At 35.8% G+C, this 23,731-nt stretch overlaps 1 protein-coding gene across 1 annotated transcript; it reads left to right on the forward strand.

The window, feature by feature from the left end:
* The first annotated feature begins 14,331 nt into the window (after positions 1 to 14,331).
* LOC113070477 (uncharacterized) lies at positions 14,332 to 20,131 on the forward strand. The gene is made up of 3 exons (XM_026243775.1): positions 14,332 to 17,755; positions 18,313 to 18,405; positions 19,742 to 20,131. Exon 1 carries the CDS (start codon positions 14,585 to 14,587, stop codon positions 16,430 to 16,432), a length of 1,848 nt encoding a protein of 615 aa, XP_026099560.1. The 5' UTR covers positions 14,332 to 14,584; the 3' UTR covers positions 16,433 to 17,755; positions 18,313 to 18,405; positions 19,742 to 20,131.
* The last annotated feature ends 3,600 nt before the right edge of the window (positions 20,132 to 23,731 follow it).

Here is a 23,731-nt window from a genome sequence, read left to right on the forward strand (position 1 = left end):
TATAAACAGCATCGAACAAACATGTCAATGTCGTTAATAGCAGAAATTAATTGTAGAGTATATGATATAAAAAAAAACTGTATAATATGATAAAAAATATATATATATATATTTACAACATTGCTGTAAGCAGTAAAATTTAACTATAACATTTCCTGCTCTTGGTTTCCATCTGATGTTTTCCATTCTTTTCTTTAAAAGTGTAAGGTTTTTTTTTTTCTTTTTTTTGTACAAGAAAAGAACCTGGAATCTGTTGTGGCTAAAGTAATACCTTGAAGAAATATTGTTGTTTTGTCAAGATTGTTGACAGATCACTTCAAGTTGTCAAGTTAACTGATTAGCAGCCTATTCTTTATATTTCTTTTAAGGATAGATAAATTTAAAATTAGTTTTCTCTTAAGAAACTTTACATGCTTTTGCCTTTAAATATGTGGTTCAAAGAGGTTTCTGTGACGCTGTCAAAACCCAAGAGGGGAATTAAATAGACAAGAGGTTGCCATGAACACAGTCACTAAAACTGTAATGGTATTGTTTTGTTGTAAATCATGTGTCTCTAGCGAGCTTCAAATGTTTGCTATAAGAGCACTGACTTGGATCTGTTTTTAAATGATAGCCTCAGTTTGAATGATAATGTTCTTGTGGTTTATAGTTACACAACTTTGTGTGTCAATTCTATTATTCCTACTAAAACTTTGACAGTGTTTCCTAACAACAATGGGTAATGGGCCATGGGTAACCAAAGAACTCAAATATTCTTAATAAGAAAAAAGGGTATTCCTGTCAGGAACTAATGAGGAGGAAAACAATATTAATAAGGAAGTCAAAAGAGCAATTGGACATGCCAGACTAAATTATAGAAAAAATAAATAAAAGGAAAGGTTGTGCAAGGTGATATTATGGCTGTCTGGCAATCAAAAACATGTCAGATATAAAAACCATCTAAGAAGGAGCCTGTAAGGGTTCTCTGGGATAAAGTACTCAGATACAGTAATGCGACTCAAATTAATTAATTGAGTAATAGAGGATCAGAGTCCTGGTAGGAATCAAGGCCTAGACAGGTGACCACACCACACAGAAATAATCAACTCGCACAGACAAGATTAGGCTGATGTAAGAATTCAGGCTGATTCACACTAAGAACAGTCCTCTAGAACAGACAAAGACAAGACTCAGGGCAAACCATTTCTCTACTCGGGTTAGAGTAGCTCACATGAAAATGTTGAGCTCAAACTCCATAAGCCGCTGACCAGAGATTGCAGAGATAGCAGGCATCAGAAAAAGTAGCCGGGCAAACAAAACTCCTTAGCTAATGATTTGAATTTGTTTTTCACATGTTTTGATTTAATGATTCATGATTGAAGATGCAAATTGTGCACTTGAGGAGTTTAAATATACTTTAAAGTGGTCACTGAGGACAAAGTGGATTACCTACGTTTTTAAAGGGAATGCGCCCCCGATCTTCCTAAATGAGTCTATGATCCAGCTTCACTTACAGAAGAAGTGAGTATAAGGTTTTCTTTTTTTTTTCTTTTTTATTAAATGAATCTTTGTAAATCGCCTTTCCTAATAATGTGCTAGTTAGCAAGTTCAACAACAAATGCAAAGATGATATTACTATTGGAAAATGAGATGGTCTGTATTACTTAATATTAGGGAAAGCGTAATAGCTAATTTGGATCGTGTGTGCCTTAATAACCAATCACAGTACAGTCTTGGAGTCACAATAACACATTTCTAATATTCAAATATGTTAAAGGATTTTTAGGCTGCAATAATTAGGAAACACTGAACACTTCCCATAACATTCAATGTACTTGCTACATCATTAGAAGAATGGCATCTACCATATTTTTCGGACTATAAGTCGCACCTAAGTATAAGTCGCATCAGTCCAAAACTACGTCATGACGAGGAAAAAAACATAAATCGCACTGGACTATAAGTCCTATTCCTTTAGAACCAAGAACCAAGAGAAAACATTACCGTCCACAGCCGCAAGACCGTAATGTTTTCTCTTTGTTAATTTCTCTCAATTCATGTCAAATTATTTTTGATAGTTAAGTCGCATCTGACTATAAGTCGCAGGACCAGCCAAACTATGAAAAAAAAGTGTGACTTATAGTCCGGAAAATACGGTATGCTAATTTTAGTCCGTTTCTCTCTTATTCCGAGGTCACTGTAGCCACCAGATCCAGTCTATATCCAGATCAGATGGTCACTGCAGTCTCATTAGCATTTAAAGGAAAATGCACTGAAATGGGTCGCAGTGAACAGAGCTGTTGTTGACAAGGTAAAAAAAAAAAAAAGTGTTGTTTTACACTACAGTTGAAAAATATTAAACAAAATTGTTGAAAATGGGCATCCAATGATCCATTTAAGTCCCTCTGCCCCTTTGAAGCTGCACTGTAAAAAATGTACTGTAGAATTTACAGGATTTTACTGGCAAAAAAGTTGCCAATAAAATCCTGTAAAAATGCTGTTAATTGCTGTAAAATGGATTACAGGACATTTGCTGTATGTGAAATACAGTAGTTTGTAGTATTTTTTACAGTAACATTGAATTTTACAAGTAGTTTATTTTACAGCAATATTTTGTAAATTCACTAAAGTACAGTATTTACCTGGCAAAAAAGTTGCCAATAAAGTCCTATAAATATATTTTACAGCATTTTGTAATTTCATTAAATTACAGTATTTAACTGGCAACAAAAGTTGCCAATAAAATAATGTAAATACCCCTAAATTCAATATGATGTTGTAATTTAACAATGAAACTGCTTTAAAGACTAATTTTAACAATAAACTATAAAATACTGATATAAATGCATTATCATGAGCTCTATCTTAATACATTTACAAATGAATGAAAACCAAGTCAATGATGATGCAAATAAGGATTTATTAAAACTGGCAGAAAGACATTGCAAGGCTTTTACTGGTTAAATTAAAATTTTCAGTCTTTCAACAGTTAAATCTTATCATAAAAATAGCATAGCATCACAAATAATGGTTTAAAAAAAGCCATATTCAGAGTAGAACATTAACTTTCTATAAAAATAAAGGTCAATCAACAGAATTTGTAAAAAAATAAAAATAAACATTTAAAAAATATATGTTTTAAAGAAAAGGGTTCAAATAAAATGCTGGAATCAACATTAAATAACAAATTGTGTTGTTTGAGCTTATGTTCTATTAATTTAAGAATATTCCTGCAAAAGACAATTTAATAAATACATACTGAAAGTCCATCAACTTTCTGAGATGAGCACACACATGAGGGTTGTCCCTCTTCTGATACTTTTCCACTTGTTTTGCCTCTATGTGTCCGTCTTGTATCCAGTGAGTGTTGTGATTCCAAGAAAACATCTGCACATAAAAACAAGCAAAAGCATCAGGATAAAGTTATGTATCAAATGAAACTAGCTCAATAAAATAAATGTCAAAATGCCACTTATACAATACAATCAGCATTTACCAGTACTTAAAAGGTTACTCCACCCCAAAATGAAAATCTTGACATTAATCACTTACCTCAATGTCGTTCCAAACCCGTAAAAGCTTCGTTCGTCTTCGGAACACAATTTAAGATATTCTGAATGCAACTGGGAAGATTGTGACAGTCCCATAGACTCTCCAGTAAATACCACTGTAAAGGCCCAGAAAAGTATGAAAGGCATAATCAGAATAATCCATCAGTGGTTCAACCGTAACGTTATGAAGCGACGACAATACTTTTTGTATGCAAAGAAAACAAAAATAAGGATTTATTCAACAATTCGCCTCCTCTGCGTCAGTGTAGCGCCATTTGAGAGTATCTGTTGGACACACACTTCATAGCCTGTTCTGTGTCAGCTGGGTCACATGGACACGCTTTCTATGTTTATTTACGCTTTGATTTGAACGAAGACAGCTATGATAACGACTTTGTTGAATAAAGTTGTTCTTTTTGTTTTCTTTGCATAAAAAAATTATTCTTGTAGCTTCGTAAAATTACAGTTGAACCACTGATGGCAGATGGACTATTCTTACAATCCTTTTCATACTTTTCTGGGCTTAGACATTGTTAATTGTTTGGCTGTCAGTGGGACAGACGCAAGCCTCCCAGTTCTCATCTGAAATATCTAAAATTGTGTCCCGAAGATGAACATAGCTTTTACAGGTTTGGAACGACATTAACAGTTAACAGTGATGAATGACTACATTTCATTTTGGAAAAAGTAACCTTTTTCGTGAATGAAATTGCTTAAGTAAAACTTGTTACCTTTGAAAAAAATTTATGTGTGCAAAAGATGCCTGGTTCCGGGACGCACAATGTTGAGGTATGAATTCACAACCATCTGACCCTCAAATAGTCAAAAGCCACTGGGTGGACCTGAAATGTATAAATATAAGCAATAATGTAACCTACAATGCAGTATTACAAGTTTATCAAATTATTTAAATAATTAATATATTACCTAATAGAATCAGCTTCAGAGTCTTGAAGCATTGAACATTTCTCCACATCAGCTGTTATTCTTTGCACCTAAAAGACATAGAAAATAATCTTGTGATTTCTTTAAAGCATTAGTACTGTAAATGAGACAAAAATTAACACCCAAAAAGGCATATATATTAGAATAAATAATATTATATATTATATAATTTATAATTATAAATTGTAATATTACATTGTAGAGCTGTACCACCAATCAAATTAAATAATTAACAGTGCAAAATTATATGAAATTTGAAAATACAATTAATAAAGGTTGGAAAAATGCTATGCTACTTATTAAACCTGAAACTAATCCGCCATTAGGTGGCAGTAAATGACTTAATGAGCGAATCAACTGAGTCATTCATAGAACCGATCCGTTCAAAAAGATGAATCATTTAGCTCAAGTTTGGAGAGTTTTGATTTGACAATGAGCAAAATAGTTTTGCTTTGGTCTTTGTTTGGAACTATATTCGTCGGTGAAATACAACAACAGTTAATATTGTGTCTAAAAAAGTAAGTAACTTGTTAACTAATTGTTTATTGAACTATGTATTTGCAATCGTGATACTCAGCAAAACAGCTCACTTGTGATGCTTCTTATCTGTTATAAATAAACTTAACAGTTGAACATTTAACTTACCTCATGTATTTTCTATGAGTTTATGTGTGCGGTTAAGCTTTTTTGATGTTGAATGAAATGTTAACATAAAAAATTGGAAGCATCGAAACGCGAGAATGATTTTTATTATTTAATTTTATGAGGCTAACTTGTCCAGTCGGGCATATAAAGATGTCTTTCACTTATTATAGTAAGGCTTCGAGTCAATATGGGATAGTTGAACACATATAAACGAATGAAATTTCAAATTTTGCTCTTCGTCAGTTATTTAGATAGATAGTAACGTTAGTTACTAGGACAATCGTTCGTATTAAGTAAACACTACTTTTAAATGCTCTCAATAAGAACATTTTACTTCCAAGAATCGAAAATTTGGCGTAACTATGCTATGATAGCAATTCCCAGTTTACTGCACAGAAGTTACCAAGGCCACTAAATGTCAGGATAGGAGGCTATTGTGACATGAAATCGCTTATAGATTAACTTAAGACAAATAAAACCTTTTATATTCATTTAAGTATAATTAAGTGAACTTACCAGGAATTATGAATAAAGCCTCTTATCTTCAATCGTTCTCAAGCTGCTCCAGTCGGCTGGGTTTCTGAATTTGAATGATGCGCGCGCAATCCCATAATGCCACACTACGGTAAGCTAGTGTAGGAAACACCTGCTTCTTGTAAATGAATTACAGTTGACGTGGAAATATACTGTTAACAACTGTAAAACCTTATTTGACCCATAATGCATTGCGAATTACAGCAGCATCTTGTAAAATGTTTATACAGTAAGATTCTGTAAAATTTTGCTGTAGAAACTACAGCAATTTTTTACAGTGTGTGCTTTGTACATCATAACTAAACAGCTGAAAGCTATAACTTTTAATTAAAGGGGGGGTGAAATGCTATTTCATGCATACTGAGTTTTTTTACACTGTTAAAGAGTTGGATTCCCATGCTAAACATGGACAAAGTTTCAAAAATTAAGTTTTACGTTTGAAGGAGTATTTTTGTTCCCAAAATACTCCTTCCGGTTTGTCACAAGTTTCGGAAAGTTTTTTCGAGTATGGCTCTGTGTGACGTTAGATGGAGCGGAATTTCCTTATATGGGTCCTGAGGGCATGTATGCCGGAAGAGCGCGCGCTCCCGTATAGCGAGGCTGAGCAGAGACATTTCACTGATCTGAGCGAGAGCGTCGCGAAAAGTCACAAAAGAAGTGTGTTTTTGGTTGCCAGGACAAGACAACCCTGCACAGATTACCAAAGAAAAAAAAAAAAAAAAAAACAGCATTAAGGGACCAGTGGATGGAGTTTATTTTACAGAGCATCAACGGAGTTGTGCAAGTGTTTTTGTTTGTTCCCTGCATTTCAAAGATGCTGGTTTTACAAACAAGGCCCTGTTTGACGACGGATTTGCGTATCGTTTATTTCTTAAGGATGATGTAATCCCAACGAAAAAGGGTCACGATCGTGTGTTGGAACTGCAGGTGGTGAGTAAAACTGCTTCAAATATCTCTGCCTCCTTGTAAGTGTGTCCCCTCACATGCCGGAGACCCCGGTTCGAGACCCGCTCGGAGCGAGTCGTTGCTGCTGCTGCTCTCGTTCAGTTTCAGCCTCGGGATCTGATTCTGGATCATAAATAAACGGCTGAATCTGACTGTAAGCCAATGGTTTGTTTTGGATGATGGTTTTCCCTCACGATAATGTCACAGCTTCCACATGCTCTCAATGCAAAAGCCTACTGGCGCTCGTGATTCTTTAGCTCCGCCCACACGTCACGCCTCCAGCCGCTCGTGTTTTTCCGGGAAAAAAACGGTACAGACTATCTTTCTCTCATAAATATAATAAAACTAAAGACTTTTTGGAGTTATGAAGGATGCTGTACTACTCTATAGGTACTCAAGATTAACAGGATATTGAGTGAAAACGAGCATTTCACCCCCCCCCCCCCCCTTAAAGGTTTCAGCTTACCTCACATATCTTCATAAATTTAGAAGGAGTCTCTCGCATATACCACGGCAGGCCAAGCAATGCTGCAGTCCTCATTCTTTGGTTTGTTGTCTGTAAAATATAGAATGGTTAAAGTACCTGCTTTATTGGTTCAATCCTTTGTTTTTATTTTCATTTTCCTTTCACCCCCTCCCTGTCTCGAAAAATAAAAACATTAATTTCAAATATGTACACTTGTATACTTTTGTTGTAAATAAAATCACCAATGATGTGGAACAAAAACTGTTGTTTGTTACCTTTTTGTTCAGCACCAAAATAAGATTTAATAGTGGATGTAACCAGCTCATGTCACTTAACCAGGAGTGTCTAAGGCTAATTTCACACTGGGATCGTTTGTTGCGGTCTTATGGACTCCGAGCCCGATTGTTTCCGGCGACCCCCCCAGCATTGCTCTGTTTTCAGCATTGCTCTGATTTCACACTCAACTGGATGGTCACATTACTTCCTGAACAAGTGCGCACTTGTTCAGGAAGTAATGTGACCTGCGCATGCGTTTAAAGCTTATTATGATGTATTTAGTTACATATAATACATGTACAGGATGATAGTGTTGATGACTTACCTTGGATACGAGCGAGAGTTAGCCTTCAGTGTGTCCGTGCATAGCGTGTGGAATCAGACAACAAATTTGGAAATCCACGCTCTCCTCAAAAGTGTTTGTTTGCAGGCAGCGGAAAACCACCTTATGCATCACACACACAGTAAACCTGTGTTGTTCACTCAGCTGCGCATAATAGCACTGAATTAATAAAAAATATATATATACATATACAAATATATATACATATACAAATATATATACATATACAAATATATATACATATACAAATATATATACATATACAAATATATATACATATACAAATATATATACATATACAAATATATATACATATATATATATATATACATATATATATATATATATATATATACATACATATATATATACATACATACATATATATACATATATATATATATATATATATATATATATATATATATATATATATATATATATATATATATATATATATATATATATATATATATATATATATATATATATATATATATATATATATATATATATATATATATATATATATATATATATATATATAGACCCACATTCTGTTTTCTATCATGCGTCATGCACATTTGTGATGACATAATAACGCACCAGGGTTTGATAGAATCCAGTTGAGTGTGAAACCAGAGCAACGCTGCGGGGGTCGCCGGAAAAAAAAAGCACTCAGCTAGGACCACAGCAAACAAGCCCAGTGTGAAAGCAGCCTATACTGACCCTGGAGGGTTAGATGGTCGGTTTAACTCCAACCTGATTCAACACACCTGCCTGGAGGTTTGTAGTGATCCTGAACAACTTGATTAGCTGGTTCAGGTGTGTTTAATTTGGGTTGAAGCTAAACTCTGCAGGATGTTAACTCCCCAGGAGCAGGATTGGACACCCCTGCCTTAAATTCATTGGGGTTGTAACAACACTTTAAATCATTTTAAAGTTTAGGTTACCAAAGATGATTAGTCATTTACTCACCAACATGCCAGTCCAAACACATGCAAACATATTCATGACAATGAAAATGAACAATGGCTAGGCTGTTAAGATCTATAAAGGACAACTCATGTTGCCTATTTTAAAAGTTTTAAAAGTTTGTGTAAGGAACTGATCATATCATTTTTGATGTTACTACAGCATACTACAACAAAATCAAACCTCATTAGTTCTTCTGTCATGCAATTTGATCAAAAGACTGGCAAGAACCAATGAGGCTTGATATTTATGTAGTAGCTAATACAATAAAACATCATTGTAAACAAAGACTGAAATTTTTATGTTTTCATCATACAAAGACATTGTATGATTTCAGAAGACTTTGAATATGACATGGAAATTGAATGTTACTCTGAAGTCATTGTATGAAAAGATGTCACTATCAATAGGTTTATGATGTGAGTAGTGAGTAAGTGAGTAAAAGATCACAGAATTGTCATTTTTTGGAGAGAAAGACTGCTTTAAAATAAATTGACTCACATTCTTATCAAGGCTCTCCAGAATTGAAGTCATTTCTGGAATGTCCTCATAACACTTTGTTAGGAATAACTGTATCAGCTTTGAGAGATGACCATCTAGGCCTTCCAAAAAGGACTTGCTCAGATCCTTTGACACAAGCCTGGTGAATTCTTTGCTGATCTATAAAAACATAAATACATTTACAAATTGAACAAAGATCTTAGGGACAGTCTTAAAACATTAACAAGTTAAAAAATAAAAATAAAAATCCCTCAACATAATCTTAGGATATTAAGTTTGCCCATATCTTTCTAATAGAACAGCACAACTTTCACAGCCCAAGATTTTCTGATTATTTCAAAGCACACAGAAACAAATAAACACAATTTACCTGTCTCTCAGTGAAAATTGCTGGCCATCGGATTTTCATTTGTGGCACTGGTGGCTCCTCGTCAACGACTTCTTGCCTTCTCAAAGAATACGTGCTGCTCATAGCAGCATCAACAAATGTAATGTCTGGAGTCCTCTTCATCATCTCCACAGCCATTTGCTCTCTTTCCTTTTCTAGACTTTACTGGGCATTAAACAAGAAGTACATCACACATTTTTATTCGTAATGGTAAACACAAATATGGACTGGCGGCGGAGCTTCAGATATTAACGTTAATGGTCATTCTGTGTTTCTAACGATAATGAGATCCGATCAAGAACACGCTAAAAAGTAATTTATATGTACACTTTTTTTATCCATTTACCAACATTAACTTATACTAGTCAAAAATGACTTCTCTTTCTGCTCACGTCTCGACAGCAGCTCGGTGTCTAACACACTTTATATCTAGCAAAAATGTGCGTGTAGCTCCTGATTAACGTTACTAATCAAGTTGTCTTAGTTTGTCAAATGTGATAGCATGAAATCAATACGCGGTCGGTGAGCGCAAACGAAACATGCCTAATTTTTACATGAAAGAAAACATATCAGGGTATACTTACTATAAAAATCCATCTGTAGTCATTCAAATACGAGCTCCTTCGTCTTTTTCCTCACATCAGCAACTAGTGTCGTGATCTCGTCTTCTCGTGTAGAAAATGGTGATGTCGCGTCTGGCTCAAATTCCTTAAAATAGTACGTCATCATGACGTAGAGTTTCTGGCACATGCGCAGAAAATTGAAAGAACCTATGTTTTGTTGTTATATGAACACATTATTTTAAGTTTTCTATTTCCCTTCAAGTTGAGGTTGTTAAAACTCATTATATTGTGTAGTGAGACACTGCAAGTTGACAGGACATGATTTTACTTGTTCACCTAACTAAAACTCAGAATCACATTTTACAGTGTAGTTCTGGCACATCCAACTATTAATTTAATCAATGCATTGGCAGAGGGAGTCAATGGGGCTGTAGTCATTTGGAGATAAGGCTAGGTAAATCTGGGTATCATCAGCATAGCTTTGGTAGGCAATTTGGTTCTTTCTCATTATTTGACTTAGTGGAAGCATATACAGGCCAAACAAGAGCGGTGCAAGAATTGAGCCTTGTGGGACTCCGCATGTCATGGACATCCACTTAGACTTATGCTCTCATGAGCCCCTTTCACACTGCCATTCCGGCAAATACAGGGGTAAAGTGTTCCTGTAATTGTTCCCTGGTCGCTAGATTTGGCACTTTCACACTGCCAGTGATGACCCGGTATATGTGCGTGCTTTCACACACAACCCTTGAAGATCCCGTAACGACACGTGACATCAGCGCGTGACGTGTAATGTACGAGTCGACAACGCTTGGCACTTTATACTTTAACTGAAGCAAGCAAACGATCTCTGAGTCAGCACGGAAAGTGAGGAACTAACTTGCTTTCACACAGAAGGCGACCAGGCAATGTTACGGGAATATTGCGGGTCCGACGTGCAGTGTGAAAGGGGCTCTAGACTCACATAATAGCCTCTTCCTTCTAAGTATGACTTGAACCATTTGAGTACCATCCCAGAAAGCCCGACCCAGTTTTCCAGTCTCTCTAGTAGTATGTTAAGATCGACAGTGTCAAACGCAGCACTGAGATCTAGCAATACCAGCACTGATATTTTGCCAGAGTCACAATTTAAGCGAATATCATTTATTATCTTAATGAGTGCTGTCTCTGTGCTGTGATGCGGTCGGAAACCAGATTCAAAATTGTCCAGGTATCCATTTGAGTTTAAGTGTTTGTTCAGCTGATTAATAGGCAAAATTATAGAAAAGGTAGTTTTTAAAGGAAGATTAGATATTGGTCTAAAATTGCTCAAAATTGTGTTATCAAGATTGGTCTTTTTCAGGAGGGTCTTAACAACTGCAATTTTTAGGGAGTTTGGAAATGTCCCAGAAAGAAGTGAGGCATTCGCCACTTCTAAGAGATCTGCTTTTAATCAGTCAAGCACACTTTTGAAAAAAGATGTGGGAAGTGTGTCAAGACAACAGGTTGATGATTTTAGTTGCTGCACTATGTCTTCCAGAATTTTGCTATCAATTGTTTCAAAAATAGACATATTATCTTTTTGATATTTTGGCCGAATCTGTCTGACCTCTGCATTACTTGAGGATGTGCTAATCGCCTTCCTGATATTGATGATCTTCTCAGAAAAGAAGGATGCAAACTCATTGCATTTGCTGTCTGTGAGCATTTCACTGGGAATCTGACTTGGGGGGCTTGTCAGTCTCTCAACAGTGGCAAAAAGGGTATGAGTGTTATTTAAGTTACTGTTTATAAGGTTTGAGAATAAATTCTGTCTAGCTGTGGCTAGTTTCACATTAAAAGCATGAAGGCTGTCTTTATAGATGCTATAGTGAATTTCAAGTTTCGTCTTCCTCCACATCCGCTCGGCTTTTCTGCATTGTATTTTCATAGTCTGAACTGCTGTTGATCTTCTCCAAACTGATTTCTGTCTGTTTTCTTACTGACTATTATTCGTGCAATATCATCAATAACATTCTTAACTTCTGAGTTGAAGGAATCAAGGAGAATATTAACAGAGTCTGCAGAAATGTTTGGTGTTAAAGATATAGCCTCCATAAATACACTGTAAAAAATTACTCTTGAGGGTGTTAAATACAACCCATGAAAATCAGTTATAGTTTACTTAAGTATATGAGTTAGCAAGTAAAATTAAAAATAATGGGTACTTTGTACCTACACTATCTATTTTTTAACAGTATTAACTGCAAGCCTAAAAAAATAAGTAAAATTTACCCCTAAATATTAGCTTTGGCACTGCAAAGTGCGCATGCGTCAACATCCAGGCGGGAATCGCGGGAGACACCATTTTCCTTGTCATTGGCGGTGGATGAACATTTATTGGTGAACCTACAGGTACGTTTTTATTCAACTTGTTGATATCATCATCATGAATGCAAATGTTAAGTTGTTTAACGGTAAAATGTACCAGAACAATAGTCATTTCTCGGTCTCTGTTGACGCACCATCTGGTGATAGATCGACACGTTATAATTTGTTTTCAGTCAAGTTAGGATTGGAAGCTGAATACATTTTCCAGAAACGTTACTTTCCCCTGCGAATGCGAGCTAACATCTACGTTTATGATTGAAATATAGCTTCAATTATTGTAATGTTACATGTCTGAAATTCGTGAACAACGAAACTGTTACACATGAGTGGTTGAACTTGAGCAAGTAACGAGAGCGCAATGGATGGCTGGTGTAACGTTACTATACAGACGACAAGGCATTGGGAGCAGAAAAATAGCAGTAAAGCTGTCGATGTGGTATGCTAGATAATTACTGTTAAAGTTTTCTTGCATTTATCTGTTGATATTGAGTTTTGTGTTAGAAGGGATCAATTTATAAAAGCCATTTTATTATTATCATCATTTACGGATTTATAATTAACGTTTGCCTTTTTCCGTGTGCGTTTTTAAATTATTGTCTGTTTAAAAAATGTGTGTTGGGGGTTTATACGATCCAAATTTATTGTCAAGTAACGTTAATCAGCCTATGTTTGAAAATCGTTGTTTGTATAGGTGCGTGCATCTTCCAAATCCTATGTTTGAGCAATGTGCTTCATTCGTGATAATTTATATTAAGTATTTCAAATGCAAAAATGTCAGACTTTTACTACTGTGTTGTAAATAATACTGTGTAACGTTAAACTACTAACTGTGTGCTGGTGCTTAAGTTTATAAATTTGCATTACAGCTAATCAGTCTCCCACTGAGCACATGGTTAGCATTAATATGCAGCTATTAGCATGTGCTCTGCTAATGACAAAAAGCAAAGGATTGAAAATATGTAATTTTTTTTATGTTCCTTATCTGATCTGTGACATAGGCCTAACAGTTGTAATGTTTTTATAATTGATTTATGTGTTTGAGTTAACTTGGATTTTGAAATACATTGTACTAACTTCTAGTTGGTGTAATTATTAAGCAAAATATGAAAAATGTAAATGGATATGAATATAAATTATGTACAATTTATTTTACAGGAGTGTGATAATTAATAATTTCAATATCCTGTTTCTGACACATTTTTTTTTCTGCTGCAGAAAGATCTATATGAAGAAGAAAGAAGAATTCATAGCAGTTATCAAGACAAATTAACTTCAAGTACCCAAACTAACCACTGGGTCAATGGATGTTCTAGCTTATTGGAAATGAATTGGCTGTGCAAAATATGTAACTTTACATCATCCAAACGATTGGATCTATTAAAACACTACAGATTACAACATGGGCAGTTTAGTCGAAGCCAGTCCATACCCTGTCTCCATTCGAATTGCCCATGCACCTTTAGGACATGGGGTGCGTTACGGACACATTTGTCCAGATTTCATCCACAGACATCTAATCCAGGCCAGCTCCTTTCATTCACATGCATAGTGTGTAAATCAAGCCATTTCCACACAGAAAGGCAATATTTTGAGCACCTGGGTGGTCATCTTAAAAAGCATGAAACTGTGCCTTGTGTTTTCCGAGACTGTGATTACAAAACAAATGTCTACACAACCTTTCACAGTCATAAAAGCAGGAAACACAGCCCCCATTCAGTGGAAGATTTTAAGACCATTGTTTGTCAAGAACACCAAAGCCAGATTCATGAAGAAAGCGATTCTCTGGAAACTGAAAACTACTGTGGCATTGTCCTTAAGGAGGATGAAGACTTGAGCAAAACAATTGTCAAGAGACTGGGCTTGCTCCTTCTTAAATTGGAGTGCATTTTTAATGTGTCTAATACATGCATAGATGAAGTAGTAGAGGAACTTAATTTCCTTACATCGTCTGCATCTGGCCCTGTTATAAAAAACATTATACTTAACACTCTAAAGAGGCATGGCTGCATTTTCGAAGATTCTGTCATTTCAGAACTGGTTAAAGATCTTTGCCAGCTTAACCCTTTCTGTGCTGCTTTAGGATTGGACGGGCCTTTAAGTACACACTATAAAAGAGAACAATTTATGAAGGAGCATCTTTCACTGACTGAGCCAGTCGAGTACATACTTGATTGCAGCAAGAATGCAACCTTACAGTATGTTCCGATTCTCCCATTATTGTCTCAACTTTTGAATAATGGACACATTCAGGACACAATTTTACACAACAGGAGGCCGTGCAATGTGTCTTCAGAGTACAGGTCTTTGCATGATGGATCTTTCTACAAAGAAAACTGCTTTTTATCTGGAGATGAACTGAAACTCCCGTTGATTCTCTACATCGATGACTTCGAAATATGTAACCCTCTGGGGACATCACGCAAGAAGCATAAAGTCACTGGCGTGTACTGGGTACTTGCAGACATCCCTGCTACTCTTCGGTCTACACTAAGTTCCATTTATCTGGCCATTCTTTGTAAGGCAGATGATGTCAAGCAATATGGATACCCAAAAATGTTGTTACCACTGCTTAAAGATTTGAAATGCTTGGAGGATGATGGCATATTTGTACCAAGTCTGGGCAAAGTGGTGAAGGGCACTGTATTTGCCGTAGCAGCTGATAATCTTGGCGCTCACTCCATCGGTGGGTTTATTGAAAGCTTTTCTTCCTCTCATTATTGTCGCTTTTGCACTGGAAAGAGTTCAGACATCCAGGAACATGAAGTAAGAGCAGGAATGTTCCCTCTGCGAACTAAGTCCAGCCATACACTCCATGTCGAAGCAGCGTTGTTGGACACTGCAGAAGCTCATCATTGTGGAGTTAAAAGACAGTGTCCCATCTCTGACAAACTGAGTTACTTTCATGCCACATCAGGTTATCCCCCTGATGCTTTGCATGATTTGCTTGAAGGGATTGTTCCTCTTGAACTTGCACAGTGTCTTGACGTGTTAATCAAGAAGAAATACTTCTCTCTTCTTGAACTTAACTCTTCAATCCGTCGATTTCCCTACAAATGGAATGACAAAGTGAACTGTCCACAAGCTATCCCCCTGACTTTTGCATCACGTAAAAGTATAGGAGGCAATGCACATGAAAACTGGTGCTTGTTACGGATGCTACCTTTTATGATTGGCAACAAAGTGCCAGAAGAGGACTCAGCATGGCAGGTTTTGATGACCTTGAAAGATGTTGTTGAGCTTGTCATGGCTCCTGTTTACACAGATGAGACGCTAGGATACATGGAAAGCAAGATTAGTGAACACCGTTATAGGTATTTGGATTTGTTCCCAGAGGAGAAATTGAGACCGAAACATCACTTCCTGGAGCATTATCCTTGGCTCACAACTGCTTTTGGACCACTTGTGTTTCTCTGGACCATGCGATTCGAAGCCAAACACCGATTTTTTAAAAGGATTGTGAGGCAGACTGGGTCATTCAGAAACATTCTAAAAACAATGGCAAGAAAACACCAATCAATGATTGCATACCACATCCATGATGCTAACATTCTAAGACCAAAACTCTCTTTGTCAAGAATGACTCAAGTGGCAGTGGAGGTTCTAAAGGACAGCATTAAGGAGTCTTTTGTAAATAAGTTTCCCAGGGAAGCGGTTGTGAGTATGACAAACAAAGTCACCATTTTAGGCACTGACTACTGTGTTGGAATGTTGTTGCCTTTTGGATCAACAGGAGGATTGCCTGACTTCGGAGAAATACTCCAAATAATCATTGTGCATGAAAGTCCTGTCTTTGTTCTGAAGTTGCTAAGTGGGTGGTACCATGAGCACCTGAGATGCTTCAAAGTAGAGCCAAAAGGAGAGATTGAAGTCGTGCAGCATTCAGAAATGAAGGATGCATACCCCTTAGCTGCATATAATACTTTGCATGGTCGAATGGTGTCCCTAAAACACTTCATTTGTATATCAGAGTAGGTTTTTCAGTTTAATTATTCATGCCTTATCAATCGTATATTAATCATGCCAAGTATAATAATTATAAAAAATGCAATCTATTTTTCTGTCTCCCTACAGCTGAAGACAACACATACCCCAAAGGAAATGTCCGTCCAGTTGCGAGTCATCATAGAAGAAAACAATATCCGAAAGTTGACGCTTCCATCAGGAATTCCTAATAAGGTGGAAGATCTTGTTTCAGAAATCATTGAGACATTCCAGATACATGGTGAATTTGGACTACTCTATGAGGACAAAGACTTTGGGAACCAGTTTTTCACTCTACATTCTACTTCCGACCTGGAAGACAAGGGCACTGTGAAATTGGTAAGAAAAGATCCCTTGATAACCCTTGACTTGCATCCAGTAGATGAATCAGGACTGTCCTCTACACCAAGTACCTTGGAGACCCACCTTGTGGATGATCGAGTCAAGTCATATCATGCCTCTGGAACACATTTCCAGGATGCAAGTATTAAATCTGCAATAATGCAAGACTTAGCCAAAGCTGTATTTTCTTACACGGCCTATCCTTCAAGTATGCAAATATCCTCTGTGGCTGAAGCCCTTCTTGAAAAGTTTCCATGCCTAAAGGAGCCTGGGACCTTTGCAGGCACGTATGGCTGGCAGCAACGCCTAAAGTACAAGATGCACAATTTCCGTGCCAAGCTGAAATCACAAAAATATACATATCCAGAATTAGAAGTAAACACATTGAAGAGGAAGCGACCAACCGATGCAGCACCAGCTAAAAATGTGAAAAGGCCAAAGAAAGCAGAAGTGAATTATCTCCCTCCGCATCCTGTTGGAGAAAATGAGGACACATTGGAAAAGGTGAGGCTTGAGTTAGTCGATGAAACGAAGAAGAAGAACAACGCAAAAGTAATTGAAGAAAAAATGTCAAAAACCTTTTCAATTAGAAGACTGGAGGTTGTGACCACCGGCCCTGCTGTCAGTGTTTTAAGAGAGAGGTGGCCTGGATTATTCAGTAAGGCTCAGGTAAGGATGTTCTTTAGTTTAATTTTTTTCTTTCAAGAACTGTTGTTCATCTCATTTGTTTAATTTAAAATTGGTTTCAAACCTTATAATCTCTGACTATAATTGTGATAATTATTGTATTTTTATGTTCTTTTACTGATTTACTAGATCAAAGAGGAATTCAGACGTATAACAACAGTCTCCTTGGAGGAGACATTTATGCTGAATCTTGATGGGTACACACCACGTCTTCTGCAGTTGATGCGTGCCAAAGGAGGAGCATTTGGTACCAAGATGCATCCTCTCCTGAGCACTGTAAATGAGGTATCTTTCTGTTTTATCTCATTTCACAAAAAATACAAATTAAAACTCAACACACTGAACTTAAAAAGATGTGTAAACAGACAAAAGCAAAACAAGCAAATTAAAAGATTAGTCCACTTTTAAACAAACTTTTCCTGATAAATTTACTCACCCCCATGTACATTTATATTGTATTTATTTATTGCTTTTTTTGTTGTTAACAATTTGATACCTATACTTGCCTTGAGTAGTGAGATTGGTTTCTAAACTTAGGTCTGCCAACAAGTCCTGAAGAACTGATTTCCTGTTGAGTTTAGCTCTAAGGATGCTTTAAATTTTTGTTCAATTGCCTGGTCCAAACAGCAAACCTTTCTAAGGAGTGTTTAGCATTAGTATCCACTGAATACTTTTGTTGTCATTTTTGAAATCGAGCATTTGTTGTCAGACTAATAATGTTTTTTTTATTTTTTATTGATTTTTTTTATTTGCTTGTTATTTGTCTGTTTGCATGTTTTCCTAAGTTGCAGTGCAGAGCTCATAGAGTCACTGTATTGGCTCTAAAATGCATGTCTTTGTAGTTCCAGAGTATTGAGAAAAAAAGGGATGCATGCATCTGTTGCCTCATTGAGTATCTTGGGGAAAATCAAGAAGAGCTGTTCCAAGACTGTCAGGTATGTTATTACATAATTAATAATTTCAAGGTATTCAAATGGATACACATTGTTTCATTTCCCTTATCGATCACTGTGATTTAGCCAATAAACCAACACAATACCTAGCCTTTGATAAATAGTCAGTAGTGCATTTAAAAATATATTTGTGTATGTATTTATTTACCTATTGTGATAGAAATATTTTGTCACATATGAAATGTTCAGAAAATGCAGACTAAGGCCATGACACACTGGCTGTGTGGCGTCTCTGCTGCGTGTCAGGAGCATGGTGGCTGCCTCGCGTTTTCTGTGTCTTTACACCAGTAGCGTGCCTGGCCTGCGGCATAGAGGGAGACCGCTGACAGACCAGGATCTTGTCTTCATGACAACAATATCAACTTTTTTTTACACACCTACGCCTACTGATAAAGGACACCGTCAACAGTATTGATGGCATAATATACTATGTTTGACAGGTGAAATATTTGAAAATCGATAATTATTTATTTATTTTTTTAGTTACATTTATATCTGAATTTGTCAACCTATACACTTTCAAACATCAAAGTGTCATGAATTAATATGTTTTTGTATACAAAATGACATATTAACATATTTTCCTATTATATTTTGCCTGGAAACGCTTCCAACACGCGTGCGTCGCGTGAAAAATAGGCGTCGGTTCTATTTCTAGCATGCACGCGTTTTCTGCGCGACGCGCGTCTCACGCAGGCACTCTGCAAGCTCTAACCTGTTAACATGGGAGCTGAATTAAAACAGACACACCACGCAAACAGTGTGTCGCCGGCCTAAGGATGCTCAGGTCAAAGATCATGTAAACTTGCTTAACATAGAACTTATAATCACATGATTAGCTCAGATCATTAAAAAAACAATCATAATGAAAATACTTGACATTGATTTTTACTCACATATTTAGATGCATAAATTTAATGTAGACTTTTAATCTCATATACACATTGATCAACAAACTTAAAGTTCAAACTTACTTGCTTGACACACAAGAACAAACCTCATTGTTTTTTTACAGAGGCTCAAACATGCTGTGAGACAAGAAAATTTACTTCATTAGGTGTAACGTGTCAAGCAAGCATGCTTCAGCTTTAGTTTGTCTAAACTGGATGCTGCAAACATTGTTTAATTAATAATTGTGTCATTATGGGATACTCAGGTGAAGAATTTGGGTTTTGATTTTTGTTACTCATTTTTATTTAAGTGCTGATTAATACAGAAATCCTGCGTGTGAGCAAACAATTGGCATTAACCAAGAAAACGACTGTAATCAAACATGCTAATTTGCTTGAACTAACATAAAACCTTTTTTTTTCAACAGGAGGATGAACTTGAAGGCCACACAAATGAAATAATGAAGTTGGTGGTTATTCACAATCCCACAGTTGAGGAGACCCAGCAGATGTGTGTGTTGTAATCGAGGGCATCAAAGTGCTGAATGGTTGTGGAAACAGAACCACAGCGTGCATACTGTTGATGGGATTGATATATGCCCTCAACCTTGAATATCCAAAAAAAATGAAGTACACCTTTGAAGTCTTCCAGAAACTTTTTTTGAAACTTGACGGAGCAAAACTGCTGAAGAAGGTCCAAAGCCTCAAGTGTAAACTAATGGAATGAGCTGTTTGTACTGTAAGTTCAGCCTCAATGTAAACTGTTTTATTTGCAAATGGTAAATGTTCAAGAAGTAGCACGTTATATGTAATGTGAGTTATATTTGAAGTTTAATGTAACTTAAAATTTATTGTTTTACATTTAAATAGTAATTGTTCAAAAAGTTAAATGTAATGAGTTTTATGTAAAATGAAGTTGTATGTCACTTAAAATTGAATGTAAGAGCATTTTTTGCACTTAATTAGTTTTAAATGAAGTTTAAATGTTTGCATCGATGTAGAATGCTAATCTTTTGAGGTAAATGAGAGCATTTCAGTCTCCTTTTATTTTCTAGAGTTGCAAGTATTGTAGCCACACATTAAATCTAAACGCATATAGTTTGAAATGGTTACGTGAAGAAACAGTATTTAGGAGTTTTGCCTCTAATGTATGTTTTTTCATCTTATTTTTGAATGTAATATATTCAAAAAAGCTTTGTCACATTATGATTTTGTATTTCACTTGAAATTTATTGTATGGGGCTAATTTGTACTTTATATAATATAGTTTTAAATGTTTAAAAATACAAAATGTTATTTGATCAATAAAATAAGCAATTGATGCAATCTCCTGCGTCTGACCATTTTTATATAAATTCTACCTTCCCTGAATAAGTAATATGTAATTTTTCCTATTGGCTAATCATTATTACAAATAATTTAGTAGATTCACTGTTGCTTATTTACAATAGGGTTAATATTACTAAATTGTTATAAGTAATCAGTTATTTGATGTAATGAGAAATATTAGGTAGACCTTACCTAATCTCTTTTAGTCTGCCATAGCTGTTAAATTTAAGTATACTTTACTCAAATATATAAGATAGAATCTACCCAAACGAAGTGAGTGCAAATTGTTACCTCAATTTTATTGAGTAGATTCTATAGGTTGTTTTTTACAGTGTAGTACACTTGTGTTCTTGTTAATGCATCTCCTTCTGACAGAGACAGATCTAGATTCAGTGGTAGCAGAGATCAATAAATCAAAGAAAATACAGAAGTAATCAGATAGTGCTATGTCCTTAGTAACAATGGATGAAATGTTTAGACCCCTACTGATGATCAGATCCAGAATGTGTCCACCTTTGTGTGTGGGTCCATGCACATGCTGAATCAGGTCAAAAGTGTTTAGAACCGTTATCATTTCTTTTGTAGTTTTGTTTTCTGCATTATCTGTGTGAATATCAAAATCCCCTGCAATTGCAAAACAGTCAAACTCTGAGGAAATTATTGATAACATTTCTGTGACCTCTTCAACAAAGGCTGGAGAGTATTTAAATAATAGCCTGTAAATAATAATAAACAGAATGCGTGGGGCACCTTTCAGCACAATCCCTAGATATTCGAAAGACAAGTACTGACCAAATGACACTTAATTGCATTGATAGACATCTTTAAATAGAGCAGCTACACCCCCACCTCTCCTAACAGTCCTGCAAACCAGTGTTAATTTTGACACGAAATTTTAATTTAGTTTTAGTCTTAGTCTTTTGACTATAATTCTTTTTAGTTTTAGTCAAGTTTTAGTCATCTGATTTGTTTTAATTTTAGTCTTATTTTAGTCGACTAAAATTGCTTGGTATTTTAGGCGACTAAAATTGCTTGGTATTTTAGTCGACTAAAATAAGACTAAAATCAATAACAGATTTACTAGACAATTTTTTACAGCTGGTATAGGAAACAAACTTAACCAAAATATATAAAACACAATTCAACTTTATTTCAACACAACTGTGTCTTTATTTCGATTCAAAAGCTTTTATGCAGCAACAAACACTGTCATGATAATGTAAACAATAACTAGCTGCCAATTGACCATCAATAAAAGAAAATAACGTTAGGTCCAGGACCTTAAAGCTTACAGCTGAGCTGAACAATAAGTGCATACATTTAAAGTAAATATTTAATAAGTTGGCAGCTAGGTGGATAAAAAAAGTAACAAGATTTTATAAGGTATTCATTTGTCTAGCAATATTGTTTGTTTTAAATACTACAATATTGCTAGATTTGTATTTATAATGATAGGATGTGAACATTCATGTTTCACATGACTAATATAGAAATATTTGTGATATTGTCAACAAGTAGAACATTATAAAATATACTAAACATTAGTATTAATCAAATGTATTTATCATGATATTACGTATTAGTATTGTCCTCGCATCTAATTTGAAGAAGGGGCTATTTTACAGTACTTTTCAGTTCGTAATATTTAATGCTACAACATCTACGCACTGCACTATTCCAATTTTGCTTAGCTCAATAAACAAAAGAACATCGTTGTAAAATTACATTTGAGAAAATGTCCGGGTGGCTCGTCTGTAAATGTCTTTTCAAATTGGTTGTGTTCTTGCCACGAATGAGCGCTCTGCGTGCTTTACACTTTGTTTTTCTTTTGTTCGTCGTCAAACGTGAAGTGAGCTGTGGACATTTTGTCGCTCTTTTAGACAGTAGGGACTTTAAGCAACAGCTGCGAATGGAACGACTACAGCGACCGGAAGTTTGCCGTCACACCGCTGTAGCCAAGAACGTAAAAGTCACTAAGCAACGGTAAAACAGAACAGCGCAACGCAGCATTAATTCATTTATTGAGATCCAAAAAAATATATAATTTAAAAAAGCAAGAGAAGGATTGCTTTTGGCGTTAAATGACAATCTTTTGTCAGAAGAGGAGTTTTTAATATTGCATGATGTAAATAAGTCTAAAAACATAACATTTATTTACCTAACCTCTCACGTTGTAGCGACTCTGGCAAATCAGCTGTTCTCCCGTAGTAGACCGTTAAATTAGAACATCAGAAAGTAGCAGTTAAATTCGCGCAGGCGCAATACAACGCCAGAATGGCGTTGCCGTTCCACCAGAGGCTGTTGCTTAAAGTCCCTATCACCTCTTCGAATGCCGACTTCCCGGGAGCTCATAAAAACTGAAAACCTTCGCTTCACGTCTCAATAAGTCAGGCTCTGATTGGTTCTCTTCTCTCATGCAGTCTGTTCTGTTTTGCCGGTTCTTTTGCTCATTCCTCGCATCTCTCCCGTCTGCTGATTTGATTTTCGTCACAGTCTATTTTCGTCTCGTCCTTTATTCCTTGACAATAATGTCAATCAATTTAGTCAAAGTTTTAGTCTCCATCAGTGCCTTCTATTTTAGTTTTCGTTTCGTTTTCGTCGGCAAAAATATATTCGTGACGAAAATAATGACGAAAATATTTAGTCAACGAAATTAACACTGCTGCAAACACTAATGTAAGTGAAGTTAGGAGGGGCTGCTTCATTTAGGATTGTTGCACTGCAGCTGTCTTCTAGCCATGTTTCATTTAGAAACATAAAATCCAGATTGTTTGTGGTTATAAAGTCATTGATTAGAAATGATTTATTTTTTAGTGAGCGAATGTTTAAAAGTGCTAACTTGATGGCAGTGCTTTGTGTCTTTACATCAATCTTAGTTTGATGCATAATAGGCAGCAGATTAGATGAGTTTGCCCTTCGGCTTGAGAAGGCCTTAGACTTTCTATCACGTGATAAAACTGAAACAGAGAAAGCTACAGGCACACTGGGTTCCCGCTTGTTCTGTAAGCATTTGTGAATGTTGCTGCTATTATAGCGGGGACCCGACATATATCACTGAGTGCTGCTATCAGTTGCTTTTGGTTCACCTT

Source organism: Carassius auratus, unplaced genomic scaffold, assembly GCF_003368295.1.
Source record: "Carassius auratus strain Wakin unplaced genomic scaffold, ASM336829v1 scaf_tig00004433, whole genome shotgun sequence".
NCBI lineage: Eukaryota > Metazoa > Chordata > Actinopteri > Cypriniformes > Cyprinidae > Carassius > Carassius auratus.

What these genes read in the sequence shown, in the direction of transcription:
- LOC113070477 (XM_026243775.1), top strand. Translation starts at nt 14,585, where the DNA reads ATGAAGGAGCATCTTTCACTGACTGAGCCAGTCGAGTACATACTTGAT.